The sequence below is a fragment of the Limulus polyphemus genome, unplaced genomic scaffold (genome assembly GCF_000517525.1).
Source record: "Limulus polyphemus unplaced genomic scaffold, Limulus_polyphemus-2.1.2 Scaffold623, whole genome shotgun sequence".
NCBI lineage: Eukaryota > Metazoa > Arthropoda > Merostomata > Xiphosura > Limulidae > Limulus > Limulus polyphemus.
In genome coordinates this window covers 126,625-141,256 of record NW_013666233.1, presented here as the reverse complement: position 1 = coordinate 141,256, position 14,632 = coordinate 126,625, and the positions used below count along the sequence as shown (strand labels likewise).

General features: G+C 31.8%; 1 protein-coding gene across 5 annotated transcripts in view; it reads left to right on the top strand.

The window, feature by feature from the left end:
* LOC106459534 (serine/threonine-protein kinase DCLK1-like) overlaps positions 1–14,632 on the top strand; it is a 68,381-nt gene that overhangs the window by 3,519 nt on the left and 50,230 nt on the right. For 4 of the 5 annotated variants that reach the window (XR_002610586.1, XR_002610585.1, XM_022386037.1 and 1 more), the window contains exon 2: positions 10,297–10,375. The exons of the other annotated variant lie outside the window; for it this stretch is intronic. Coding sequence is in view for 2 of the 4 variants with exons in the window: in XM_022386037.1 (XP_022241745.1) it covers positions 10,356–10,375 (20 nt within the window). In the remaining 2 variants the exon portion in view is untranslated. The remainder of the gene's footprint in view (positions 1–10,296; positions 10,376–14,632) is intronic. 5 annotated transcript variants of the gene reach the window in all.

Below are 14,632 nucleotides of genomic sequence, written 5' to 3'. Positions count from 1 at the left end.
ACTAATTAAGACACCTTAGAGTGATCCTTACAATACCGAGATGTGATAATCATATCTAAAATAGTTATTCTTTGCTACATTGAACATTTTGTTGTTTGTGCCATTCAGAAATCCCTTGTGTAATTTTAATATTTTATACGTTGTTCTGACACCAAGAGAAGGCATGTCATACATTATCATTCAGCATTAGGGTACTTGTTGAAAAGTAAACTTCAAATGATTATTGAAATTATGAGGTAATGGTAAAAGTACGGTGTTATAGTTCTAAACTGAGTTGGATCTAGTTCTATTGGTTAGGTTATATAGTGCACCCCCCCCCCCCTTCTTAGGCCATTATCCTTTTTTGTACTTATTTAGTGGTAAGTGACTTTGAGACAGGTTCCAAGTAAGCTTAACACTGTTATTGGAGGTTTCTAGGTTAGTACTATCTGTACAAGATATTATTGTTATTAGTCTTCCAATATCTTTAGGACTAATTGCAAATTTTGATAATCTTGTACTTGATTTTTAATGGGTTATACATGACTTAATGTCATTGTTATAAGCTCTGAGTCTATTTATAATTTCTGGTGCATATTCTTGATACGTTTATACATGCTTTTGAACAAGTTTTATACGAGAAACACTTGTAGGTTCTGGATGAATTTGTATTTGTTTTTTTTATATATATTTTAATGTTATTGGGAACTCCTGCATAACATCTTGATTGCAAGAAACTCCTTAATACATGTTTGTTCATTGGAAGCCAAAACAAATGTCAAAATGTTTTCTTGTGACAGGAATATCACATCAGCTTTGAATGTGTCACTCATTGTATGCAAGGACTGAGTTATCATATGATAAAAATGTTGCATGTTCAATAATTTTCTCTTAGAGATGCATTGTGATGGAACCATTGAATATAAAAGAGGAGTGTATTTGTAAACATTTAGTTATCTTAGCATTTTGGGAACTTTATATCAAAATGTTTACTAAGTCTGTTTGAATTAACTTTTGAAGACAAAGCTAAGTAAAGTATGTGGAAAGGCTCTAACAAAATTGAAAGATTTATCACCAAGGTATTGAAAAACCAAAATCATAGTGTTGTTGTTTTTCAACCATGGGAATAGTGATAAGGTGTTATTTGTTCCAAAATTTATCAAGTACCTTTTGAACATTTATTGAAGTCCATGACCCCATAGAATAGTTTTGTTTTTTAAACATCTGTCTTATGAAAAAAAAAAGTTCTTTAAAAATGAGTTACTAGCAGGATGAAGGGCTCTGTGTTAACATTTGAATTAAGTAACTAACAAATATTTTTATCAAGAGCTTTGGCATTTTTTTCCATGTTAAGATAACTTTTCTAAACTGCTGAGAGCCTGAAATCATTATTTATAAATATATATGTTCTTTGTGTTCCAGTGGCTATATTGACCTCATCAACAGGAGTCTCAAACATTGTGCAACAATTCACAAGTCTTTGCACACTAACAAATTGGAATGTATGGCCCTGTTATAATGTACTTTTCTTGGGTTTCACTGAACAGTGCATATGAAGTAGTGTGTTGTTGCAATCAAGACATCCCTCCTTATTAATATGCAAGTGTTTTTTTTTTTGTTAAATGTTAAGTTTAAAACAAAAAAAATTGTGGGAGAATTTGGTTTCTTGCCTGGCATGTCGGAGATCCTATTGGAGAATATACTATTCTATATTTTATTCTTGGTATTGAGGAGGATATGGATAAAATTGTTAGAACATAAAAAAGCAAGATCACAAATGGCCATTTGGCTCTTTTGAATTATGTGGCAATTCACATTATGTACCCATTCAATAAAATCTTTTAAAGAAATTCAACCAACTATATGTTACTTCATGAGTTCATAATATAACATGTAGAACAAGGGTCCATTTAGTCCTTTAAGGCTGTTCTTGCACACCCATTCTTAAGAAAACTAAAATTAAAATCCACCCCCTTTTTATTTACTTTACCCCAAGAAATCATCACCTCTGATATTAAGCTCTTGTAAAATGTTGGCCTCCACTACTGCCAATGGTAACTCATTCTATGAATAAATTGCCCTGTGGGAAAAATAAAACTGTCTTAACTGGGGTGTAGATCTTTTCCAAACTTTAAACTCATCTTTAGAATATAGCACAAAGAAATCGGATCTTGATACTATCATCCCTAGGTAATTTCCTAAACTTCAATAAGTTCACCTCTTATCCTACTTTTCTAAAAAATAACCTTTCCATCCCCAGTATCTCTTCCTTCTCTGAACCCTTTTTAATAAACCAATATCCTTTTTAGATAAGACCAGAACTGTACATGTTATTGTAAGTGAAGCCTAACTAGTGATTTGTATAGATAATTATCTTTTGATCTCTAATCAGAATGTCTAAATTGGAACTAGACAATTAACTGTATTAATTGATATAATCAGTTACCCAGGACTAGAGCTGGCTGTCTCAATTAGCACTAAATACAAATAGTCAATTTTATCCACCTTGGAAGTGGGAACTATACATACTAATTTACGTTTAAGTTTATCTATGAAATTTGGCAGGCTGTCAGTAAACTTTATAAGTGTTGCATACAAAAAAGCAGACTTTTAAAGACATATTTCTGTTATAGATTTACCTGTGAATTTATGTAGCCTTTATTGAGTGAAAGGTGATTTTCATGTTAAGAATAAAAATACTTTTTACCTTATAGGTGTCATATTTTAGTTGCACAACTTGTAAAACCTCCCAAGTAAATATTGGTAATTTTTTTCTTGGTAAAATTATGTATAATATGTTGTTTTCTTTACTCTAACTAATTGTTGTCAAATCATCAATGTACAGTGATATGAAAAGTTGAACAATACAAAATAAAATAAGCCAATACCTTCTTTGAATGCATAATAATATTTTCAATTTTCCTATATTCACATCATTAGCCAACTGTCGTACACATCGTGAGCAAAGTGCGTGATTTTTGTGAGTGCATGTTGTAACTGTGCTAGGCTACTTTTTGTTCTTCACTGTTTTAATAAAAATTCATGTAGTTTTCAAATTTGCATTTTATAACACTAAAAGTACATCAGGTACTGTAACAGAATGTCCCAAAAGTTCTATAATTTATCCAGCTTTCTAAGAAAGTTTAAATAGGTTAAAAAAAGAACAAAACTATGATCACCAAAATCAAATACTTTCACTTACAGTTTATATGGGAAATGTAAGTAACAGCTCTCCAAGATTTCTATGAAGGACAAAATGCTCTTTCTGTTAGTTGCAAACACATCCATCAGCCTTGTAAGGACTATTAGCAAAGAGTGTAAAGGAGCTTTTTGAGTAGGTTTGGCAAATCAAGAAGGATAGAGGTTCAAATTTTAGACTTATGCTTGTATTTATGTATAGTTTGTGTTCCTAATTGCTTGGATATTGAAAACCTTACTAGGGAAGATGTAACATTTGTAAGATGCTTATAGATCATTGATGTATGCATTACTAGTTTTGGACTGTAGGACAAACTAAAGACTTGAAACTTTAAACTTGAAAGTAACACAAAACAATTCACTTCAAATTAAGTATACAAGTTATTTCGTTAGTATGCACATATTAATGAGCACAGATTAAGATTACCTAAAAACACTATCTTAAACTAATAACACTACCCAACTAAATTATACATCAATTTAAAGCTCAAGAAGAGAGGAAAAGCATGAACCTAACAAATGTCAGACTATCACAGAAGAAAAGAACAACAAAAAATTTATTTTCTACACTACAAATCAACCCTATAGTTCAGACCTCTTATAATTAGGGTGTAAATTTTCACAACTCATGTTTTAGTTTATTCCTTGCAGTATTTTCTAAGCTGTTCTGGGTGAAAATTTGGTAGAAATTGAGAAAATTTGATAAAACTACAATTGATTTTGTCCGTCATGTAGTATAAAAGCTGGAACAAAGAAAAATGTGATTAAAAATGAAAGTTGCCATCAGTTCAAGATTTCACCATTACTTTAACAATTTTCCATCCTCAAGATTGATCTCGTAGTAGTATGTGGCTCAGTTCTGCTACATTTAGGCATTGGCTTGTCAGTGTGCTGGTTCCCATAGAACCTTCATTTTCTTGTAACATTCTTCTTATTTGCCCTTGAAATTTCTTCAGTGTAGAATGAAAGAAAAATTCATCCAACTTGTTAAACTTTTGGGCAGTAAATAAAACCTTACAGCGAGGGATTTAACTAGGAAAAGACAAAGGAGCAAATGTAGTAACCAGAGAAGTATTTTATGGAGCTGAACAATGTTAACTTGAAGCTTTAACTCCAAATTGAAACTAATGTTTGATTATTTCTGTTTTAGATTATTACCACTTTACTAATGATGTGAGAATTATCAATTATTAATTTAATGTAATTCATTATTGAGCCCAACAATTAATTATCATATTCCACTAATCACTTGCCTCCACTGTAAATACCCCCAAAAATTCTTTTAGCTTTACTACAACCAACAGAGCACTGCTTCTATGGTTTGAGTGACTTATCATTCACCATGCCAAGATCATTTTCTTAAGTAATGCTATTGGGTGGGTTCCAATCTGTATTAAATGTGGGATCCAAATTATGATGACCCACATGCATTATCTTACACTTGTAAAACACAACATTTAATAGCTTGGCTATCTCAAGCGTGAAGAAAAACCTTACTTTAGCATCCTTTAAAGGCTCAAACCCTATTTTAACATTTTGTTTATCATTAACCAAAAGAACTTTTAAGAACAAGTCTGCATTAAGCCTTCCAAAGCTTAATTATGTAAAATAAAAACTTCAGAGTAGCATTTTCAATATTATTGATATTTATTTGAACCTGCAAGCTTTTAACCACTTTTAAGAGCTTGCCATTGTGTGAGATGCTAATTTATGCTTGTAATGATCTTAAAAATATTTACAGAGCTTTATTATTACATCTTCATGATAAAGTTTGTATTCTGAATCTTCTCATTTGTTCATTCATACTATTGTACCCATATAAGTAGATAGGCTGGCCAAATGCTTAACAATCTTGAGCACCTGAATCTCTCCTCATAGTTTAAATTGTTGAACCAGGTATTATTCTAGTAGCCCATTTCTGTACTCATTTCAACATGTTAATATCTTAAGTGTAGTTAGGGTTCAAAAACAGATGAGGCCTTCCCAATGGTACTTGAATACTATTAAATTTTAACAATTATATTAAACCCAATTTTAAAGTTAACAGTCCTGTCTCTAATATTAGGAAACTATTTTTAGGTTCTAAGGGAAAAAAAAATTGATAGAAGGAAGCTTAAAACTAGGTCTAGACAGTGATGAGGGCCAGGATAAACTAAATGCAGGGAAAAGTGTAGTTTAAAAACAAAGTACAGAAATAGTTTTAAGGGTAGGCTAAATTGTTACTATTCTAATGCCTAGAAATAAAAATAGCTTACTTTAGATCACTAGTTGGAACAGAGGATTTTGATAGTATGGGAGTAACTAATGCTTGGTTACATGTAGACAAATTGAATGATAGAAATGTCTTTGAAATACAAGTTTTAGGTTGTTTAATAAGAATAGAGTACTAAAGAGATGGGAGGAGTGCTTTATAAATATGTAAAATTTGAGTTACATCCTGTTGAAGTAGAAGATATCAAAATTAAGTAAGAAGGTTTAATCTATTTGAGTTCTGTAAATGGATATGTGGGGAGAAGGCTTTTAATTGGAATTTACAATTGGCTTCCAAATGGAATGAATTGATGAAATTAATGAAAAATTACACTGAAATAGAGAATTCGGCAGTTAATGAAGTTATAATTAGGGGAAATTTTAATTTCTGGCATACAGTTTGGGAAATTTTAGTCAAACCATGGGGGGTGAAGTTTTGAGGATGATTTTTACTCATCAGTTGGTCAGGAAACCACTAGGAACAATGCTATTTTAAATTTGTTAAATTCCTATGTAGTAATGGTTGAAAGGGTGGAGATTAGGGAAAAGTTGGGTGAAATAAGTTGGCAAACAATTGTTTATAAACATAATAAAGTGACTTACTTTTAGGGAAATGTACATGTTTTGACAGAACATTAGTTTGTTGAAACATGTACGTTTCCCCCAAAATAAATCAACTTTATTATGTGTATAAATTGTTGCTTGTTGACTTATTATCATGTGCTTCCTGGGTACAACTAATCAATGTTTAATTAGTTTGATGTTTTATTGTATATGAGAGTAGGAATAATGAAACTTTGTTTACAAATTTCAATAAAGCAAGTTTTGAAGGGATGCAACAAGAATTAGCTGTTGTGAATTGGGCAATTGTATTAATTGGAGATATGTATAAAATGTGGAAAAATTTTAAAAGTAAACCTATAACTATTCAAGACGGATACATTCCTTATAGGGGGGTAGTGGCTGCTGGTAAAAGATTGGGTTGGCTCGCAAAGGGTATAAGGGATAAAATTAAAGAAAAGCATTATAAATTTAAAATTTAAATTGACTGCTATGAAAGGAAAATTGAGAGATATCGAAAATCAAAGGTGTTGGTTAAACAGGACATTGGCAATTGAAAAGGGTATATGAAAGAGAGGTTGGCTGAAAAAATAAACATTTACAGTAAGGATTTCTTTAATTATATTAAGGGTAAAGTAATGCTACAATGGGAGAAGAGGTTTTGAGGGAAGACAAATTTTTGATAATTATGAGATAACTGGTCTATTAAATTGTAATTTTTCTTCAGTTTTTACTTTAAACAATATTACTCATTCTGAACAGTTGCTAGATGAAAGTATGATTGAACAAGATGATCACATTATTTATGAGTTCAAGAAAAAATTGGGAAGTTTAAAGAACAATAAGGCTCCAGGACTAGATAATATTTCCCCAGGGGATTTGAAGGAAGTTAAAAATTAGATATGTGAGCTATTTGCTAATATTTTTTGGGAATCCCTGAATAGTGGGCAGATGCCAGAAGACTGCTCTTTTCAAGGGAGGTGATAAAATTGTCCAGGTAATTAAAGGCATATTAGTTTTGTCATTGGTGGGAAAAGTATTTGAAAGTTTAACATTTTGTTGGATAGCGAACAGTCTTGCTTTGCTAATCTTTTGACATTCTTTGAAGAAGTCATTGCTCATGTAGATGAAGATAAAGATATGTATTTGAAGTATCTGTATTTTTCAGAAAATATTTAACTAAGGTTATTGAAAATATTCTCCATAGATATGAGGGCCTAAGTTAGATTGAAATATGGCTAAATGTAAGGAAGTGGAGGGTTGGTATGAGTAAAGTTCAGTCAAACTGGGTTAATGTCACAAGTGGGGTACCTCAGGGCTCAGTGTTTGATCTTTTTGATTTACATCAGCGATGTAGATGGAAAATTGGTCAATACATTGCTTAAAATTGATGATGATATTAAGGTATTGAGTGTCAAGAGGATGCTGTTGCTTTACAAAATAATTCAGATTATTTGGTGAGTTGAGAGAATAAATGATAAATGGCTTTTAATTATAATAAATACAAAATAGTACATATATAATATCATAAATTGAATTATGGATATAATTTTGGTGAGAATAACATTAACACTGTTATGGAAGAAAAATATTGTGGTGGTTAATTGATTTGTCTTTTAAGCCATCCAAACAGAATACAGTTGCTAGTGGTAGGACAAATAGGAGCTTAGGCTGTATTTTCAGAAATATTTAATGTAAGACTAAAGAAGGTAGAATTTCATTGCATAGATCACTAGTTAGGCCTAACTTGTAGTATTGTGTTCAGTTTTGTGTTTCTTACCTTAAGGACACTAAGTTGTTGGAAAGGGTTCAAAACAGCACTACTGAGATGTTATGTTGAATGGAAAGGTGTAATATGAGGACAGGTTGAAAAAAGAAGACCTAGAATGGATTTGATTGAGGCATTTAAGATTGTTAAAAGAATTGATGTCAATGCATCATTTTTTTTTGTACTTAATGGTAAGAATGGAAGGATAAGAGGGGACTGTAAACAAATTTTGGCAGGTATGACTCATCTTCAGCTAAGATAGTATTTCTTTACTAGTAGGGTGGTTGGACTTTGGAATGGATTGCTTTCAGATTTGGCAGATCCAGTAGTATTAAGGGTGTTAAAGTAAAGCTTTACATATATTTAATAACATCTGGCTTTGAGATTTGTTTTTCAAGTTCATTTTAATGGATAAGACAGCATTGGTGGATCAACAGGCCCTTTGTAGGCAAAACTAAATAGAAAAAAAATCACAAGATTTGGGAGATTTTTATCAGATAAATTACCTGAAAAGGAATGTATTTCATTCTACAAGTTTATATTTTCCTGATACAAACCCATTTATAAATTAATAGATTTTGGTAAAACTATGCTTTAATTAGTGATTTCCACAGTTTTCATGAATGATTTATTTTTTCAATTCAATCCCAAGCTGATGATTCATGTGAATTCATGCTTACTTGTGTTAGAATTAAAAAATCATTAAGTTCTTCAACAGTTTTGCTGTACCCCCAATCTCTGAAGTATGGAGCACACTATACCTACAACTTGAAAAATTTAGTCAGTTGGTCAACAGATGTTCCCTTCTTAACTTACTAACAAAGTGTGATTAGCTGGTTATAATAAAACACCCTGATGGAAACACTTTAAAATTTTCTGAAACTTTGCATCATTCTCTAATAGCTGTAGCAGGCAACACAATCAACAATGATTCAGAGCACTTGTTACAACAAAGCATTCTAGTTTCTAAGAAAAGCAATTCAGAGTAAGACAAGGGATCTTCAGATGTTTGATCTATGTGTACTGAAGCTGTCAAAAAGTATACAATAAAGACAATCATCATATTCAAGGTGTATGGTTAAAAATATTAATTGAAGGTTGTTTTAATTGAGGCCCTGGTGGATGTATAGTCATGTACTTATATTTCTGACTCAGTTTATCTACAGTAGTGAATAAAAGCAAAAAAACCTTTATTAGGGAATGTAATGCTGGTGTCCGAGATATTGCATAGTATAACTTGTTTTTTTTTATGTTGTTAAATGTACATTGACACAGTGCTTAGATAGAACTGGCTCTAAAATTGAAAAAGATGTGTTGATAATAATACTTGATAAATTAATATTGACTACATTGTGCTTATGTGCTTATCTCTGAACTCCTTTCCTTCTCAACAAAACATAAATACAAATGCCCAGATATTCTTTATTAATTGTAGATCATGTTTTAATTTACCCATAATTCTCCACTCTCCCACCTTCCACATGACTTATTGCACCAGCATCAGGAGATCTTATAAGCTTTGCATTCCTGCCATAATTTAAATTTTGTTGTTGACAGTTACAATATTACCATTGCTACAATGTTCTGTCTGATGCATTTACTTCCCCAACTCTTAATATTGGAATTGCTGTAACTTTGTTGGAGGTCTTACTTGCAAAGTTTGTCAGTAGCATGCTGGATAAAATTGATGTATTATCAGCTCTAATGGTTCAGCATATTTGTTCTATTGTGTATACTGATGTTCCTGGTGGGAATAATGATCATGTGGATGCTTAATTTATGTAACACTCACCATTGTTGTTGTGTGTTTTATTTTTTTTTAATTTTATTATGAAGGTTTTTTTTTTGTTGTTGTTGTTGTTCAGGCCTAACATTTTTCCTGGAATGTAGAACTGGATTTGACTGCTACAGTGTTAGTTCTAATCCTGATGCTTCTGTGGTTTTATTTCTTCCTCTCAAGTGGTATGGTCTGTGTTTTAAATAATGAACCTATTTCAAATTACCTTAAGGTGCTTGCATCATATGAGAATTTCTGTATTTCAGTATTTTTTTTATGAGACATTCTTCTGATGCACAATTGTTGATTATTCTTGTTCTCCTTATTATTTCAATCTGAATCACATACCTGCTTTAATGTCTTTATTATCTATGGGTCTCATTGCTATTGTTTTTATCACTACTTGGCTTTTACATTCTTTTTACACTTTAGCCCAGTGAGCTGTGGTGCAGGATACTCATCTTTGAACTAACTGATCCCATATAACTGTAATCAACCATTGCTAGATGGCTCTCTCTCATATATAACTAATTAAAAAGTTGTTATCACTTCAAGATGAGTATGTATAAGAAAACCCAAATCTTTTGTTGTTGTTACCAAACTGTTCTTTATTTACAAAAACTCTTCTTCACACCATTTCTCAGTAGCATCACAGGCTACTCTTCAGTATAAAAGCTATGAAAACCAGAAAACAAACACTTTTTTGAAACTTAAATTTAGTACTTTTAAAATTTATATAAAATATACAAATTTTATTTTTCAGTATAACGCCTGCCAAATGAGCCAGCCCAAAATCTTTTAATAGTGAGCCAAGGACAGTGAATGGACCATTGCGGAAATAGGTGATTTAGGGTTATTTCGATAGATCTCAACGAATGAAGCTTGATAGAACTTTTAAAATAAAAATTAAATATTAATGAAAATATGACACAATGAAATCTATATGGATTATACTATGGTGGTATCTAACAAGGCATTATACCATCCTTTTTACATTTATTCTTCATTGCAAAAATGACATTTTTAATTTGAGAATCACTAGGGAAGACATCTTTTAATGGATTGTGCATCTGCTTCAACTTCAGTGCTGCAGCTTTAGGCTTTACTGTACCATTAGTTTCACAAAATATTGAAACTAATGATTTCTTATGATTCCAATCCCCCTTTTTTTAAGTTAACAATACTGTTGTTTCGATTTTTCTATATTTTGCTCTCAACACAGTAATCAATTGCCAAATCTCCAATTGGGATATCTTTGAATAAAGTTTTCTCTTATCTGACCTGGACTGATATTGTATCTTAATTTCTACACTTAAACCATCACATTTACGACCATATCTAGAACATTTTGAGCATGTTTCATTACTCCATCATTTTATGTTACATTTACAAGTTAACTTCTCCATGTTGACTCTCACAGTCTCGGGTCTCATCCAGTGACCTAGACCTCAAATAGTGCCAACTGTCTTCTTTTTGTCTAATAAAAAGAACCCAAACCTTTTAGGAATGACTAATTTTTTTTGGATACACATCAAGATGCTGGGGTTGATTATGTGGCAGGAGTTGTTGATGATGTTGTTTTTTTAATGCATTGACTCTTTTTCTGGATGACTCCTCCGTCCAGATGTTTAGAGGCTGTCTCTTATTTTGTTTCATTTTGAGTTCTTTATGTTCATCAGATTCTTCATTTTGATTTTGGATCTGGAGGTTTTTAACCTTTTCCACACCACTGATATGAATGTTGAACTTTGTTTACCCAGGATTTTTACTATTTTTTTTCCGTGTGTGCCAAAGACAACAGAAGATTGGTCTTAGATTTTTCTTCCTATCTAGGTGGAACCTATGAGCATCTTATGAAAGGTACTTTGTCAAGATTTGTTGGATGACTAATGAAATTTCAAATATGTTTATTTCCATGTCCTGATTCACCCATCTTTATTTTCCATATGAAGTGACATCAGTTTATGCCCCACACCATTTGGACCCGGGATTAACATTCTGTTTTCATATATGCAGTCAAACCATAATCTGGTCTTCTGCACACTCAATATCAGTTGTCATCATTACATGGATGATTAGAGAATTCTTGCTTGGTGGTTACCTCACACTAAACTGACCTTCTTCTGTGAGGTGATGGATTGTTCATGTGTCTGAGTCTTGTCTTGTGTCAACACAATTTCTTGATCATTTGAGGTTTTGTATGAACACATTTGGAAATTTTTTACCTGCCAAACATCCATTGTTATCCTTTTCCATGGTGTATGGAATTGTGAATAACTTCAACTTAAAAGCAAGCAATATAAGAGATATAAAGCAATTAAGTACATTCTCTACTTATGAATTGAAAATCTATGTATATCAGTTTTCCAGTCAGAGCTCTTGCATTGTTCTTTAATCTCTGTGTTTGTCCTATGCAATCCAAGTATTTTTATATTGCCCAACACCACTGTTCACAAGTCTGTGGTTAAGAGATTTTTGATTATTTAAAAAAACAAAAAAAATGGTCTTTACTTCTGTGAGACTCCATATATGAAATTGTCCAGTCAGTATTGGTGCATGCCACATATACCTCTGCATTTGTCCTAGATAAAAGAAATTCCACCCTGTATGCTGGAGCTACACAAAAGGGTTTTGTCCATTAGAAAAGAATGTATGGTACTATGTAATGGCTTGTCTTTACAGATAATTTTCCCACTTTTGTATGTGCATCTTTGCATGGCATTAGTGATATTGGAAATGAGACTGCTGTAATCACTAGCTGTCCCAGATATAACCAGGATGGGGATTGTTTGTTTTTATTCTTATCTGCTTATTTCTTTGTTTTGATGTTCCCATTGGATTGTTCTTGTGTTGTTGAGCCCATTATTCAGGACTGCTTGGTTCTTTTTTCTGTTCTCCCTGAGTGTCCATTAATTTAGCTGATTTTATGACACACTAATTTTTGACATGAAGAGGGGCTACTTCCTTTGGGATATGTCTTTTTTTTTATAATATGTGTCTGAACTGCTCCCCTGAGAACTTTCCTTTGCAGGAACAAGACATATTCCTCTTGCCTGTTTATGCCACCATCTGTATCCCACATTTGGTTCCACAGGTTCAGTATGCTAGTACTGCTCACAAAACCCTGCTAAGGTGAATGCCTTCTTTGCAAGTGTTCTTTAGTCTGGTTTCTTCATTTATTGAGACCCACTCCACTCTTTCTCCTTTGAATCTAGTTCTGCAAATTATTTTCTTGATCTGGATTCTACTCCATCTCTGCTTGGCTACATATTTCTTTTAAGCTAGGTCATTATTTTTCTGATATTTTGTTTGATATTTTTGGTTTCTTTTCATATTCATGGGTTTCCACCTCCTTTATAATGTGAGTATCTATCTTTCATTATTTCAGATGCAAGTCTACCTCATTTGAATTTAAAATTAAAGATAATTTCAAACAAGTACAAACCTCTGAAATGCCTTACCCCTCCTCACCTCCTTACAACAGGATTTTCTTCATGACAGCGACTTTAATTAAGATCTAAATTACATTGGGAAATCGGAACATTTGTAAGATCTCCTGACACACTTGCACAATAAGTAATGTGGAAAATGGTATGGTGGAGAATAATAGTTAAGTGATGAATACTCTGCAATGTGTAAAGGATAGTTGGAAATGTTGAGTTACCTTTTTCATTTATTTTTTGACACCATGAGTTCAGTCTCAAGAAGGAAGAACTTTCAGTGTTTCAGATTAAGTACCTGTAAAAAATTCAGTTTAATTCTGAAAATGTACAAAAATTTGTTTGCCAAATTGCCAATACGCAATGTAAAAAAGTTACCTAGCATCAATTTAGGAAGGGGTTTTCTTTCTTAACCATCTCAGATCTGTTATTTCATTAGAAAAGGTGCATGGCAATGCTGGGTTAAAACCATACTAGTATAAGTGGGGAGATAAGCAGCTCCCTTCCACTGTTTTGATCTGTAGCATTAAATGTCACTTTTGTTGGTTGTTGACTTCACATATTTTGCTACCTTTTCACTCAGTTAAATCCTCATTGATGATATTAAAGATGGTAAATTTGAATGGCTGCTAAACTTGACCTGTTTGATTGACAATTAAACTTAATACTTGGAGAGTCCATACAAGTTTATTTACCAAATGTTATCAAAAAAATTGTGCTAATTGACAAAACTAATTTTGAAAAGTTGTTTATTTTTAATGAGGAATTATAATAGTAATATTTTGATTACTTGTGTAATTTAAATTTCAAACAGTAATAATAAGAAACGGTAATTTTGATTAACCATCAGTTCACATGCTTGATCAAATTTACTGACCCAGTTTCATTAAAACTATAAATCCTAATATTTACTATAGTTCTGAATTTACTATTTGTACTTGGCAAACTTTTACTAAATGTTACACAATCTGACTTTCAATAAAGTATTTTCACTGAAGATTTGTATAAATTTTTTGAAACCTATGAATCTGTCTGAATGGAAGGTGATTTTCATGTTATGAATAAAAGTACTTCTAATTTACAGTTTTTTTTATATTTCATTTTCATAACCTCTAGGACCTTCTAAATGAATAAAGTTTTTATTTGGTAAAAGTTTATAGTTTATCTCTTGTGTTCTCTACCCTAACATTAGATGTAGTGAAATCATCAAGGTGCTGTTAAATGAAAATCTGAAATGTATGAAAGAAAACTAATTATTTAAACAGTTCCAACTGCTATTCTTTTAACATCTTTCCTTGTAAGGTTTTATTATTATACTTTGTATCCACTGCTAGTATAGATCTTAAATGCTCTTTACAGTGCACTGATGGCTAATCAAAATGTATACTATTAGACTAACACTCTTGACAGGACTTTACTATCTGCGTTCACTGCACATTCATAACATTTGAGGTAACTACTATTCAATTATTTTGACCAGTTTTATAACTAAACTTCAGTTTATTGATACTAGGTTTATTTAACTACAGCACATACTGAACCAACATATATTTTGAAAATCCAGAGTTTTTTTACTGTAACTTAAATTATGTTGATGATGACCAACTTTGATTTTTGCAGCTAATTTTCTAATTTATTTTTTTTATCTAGTGATAAGAC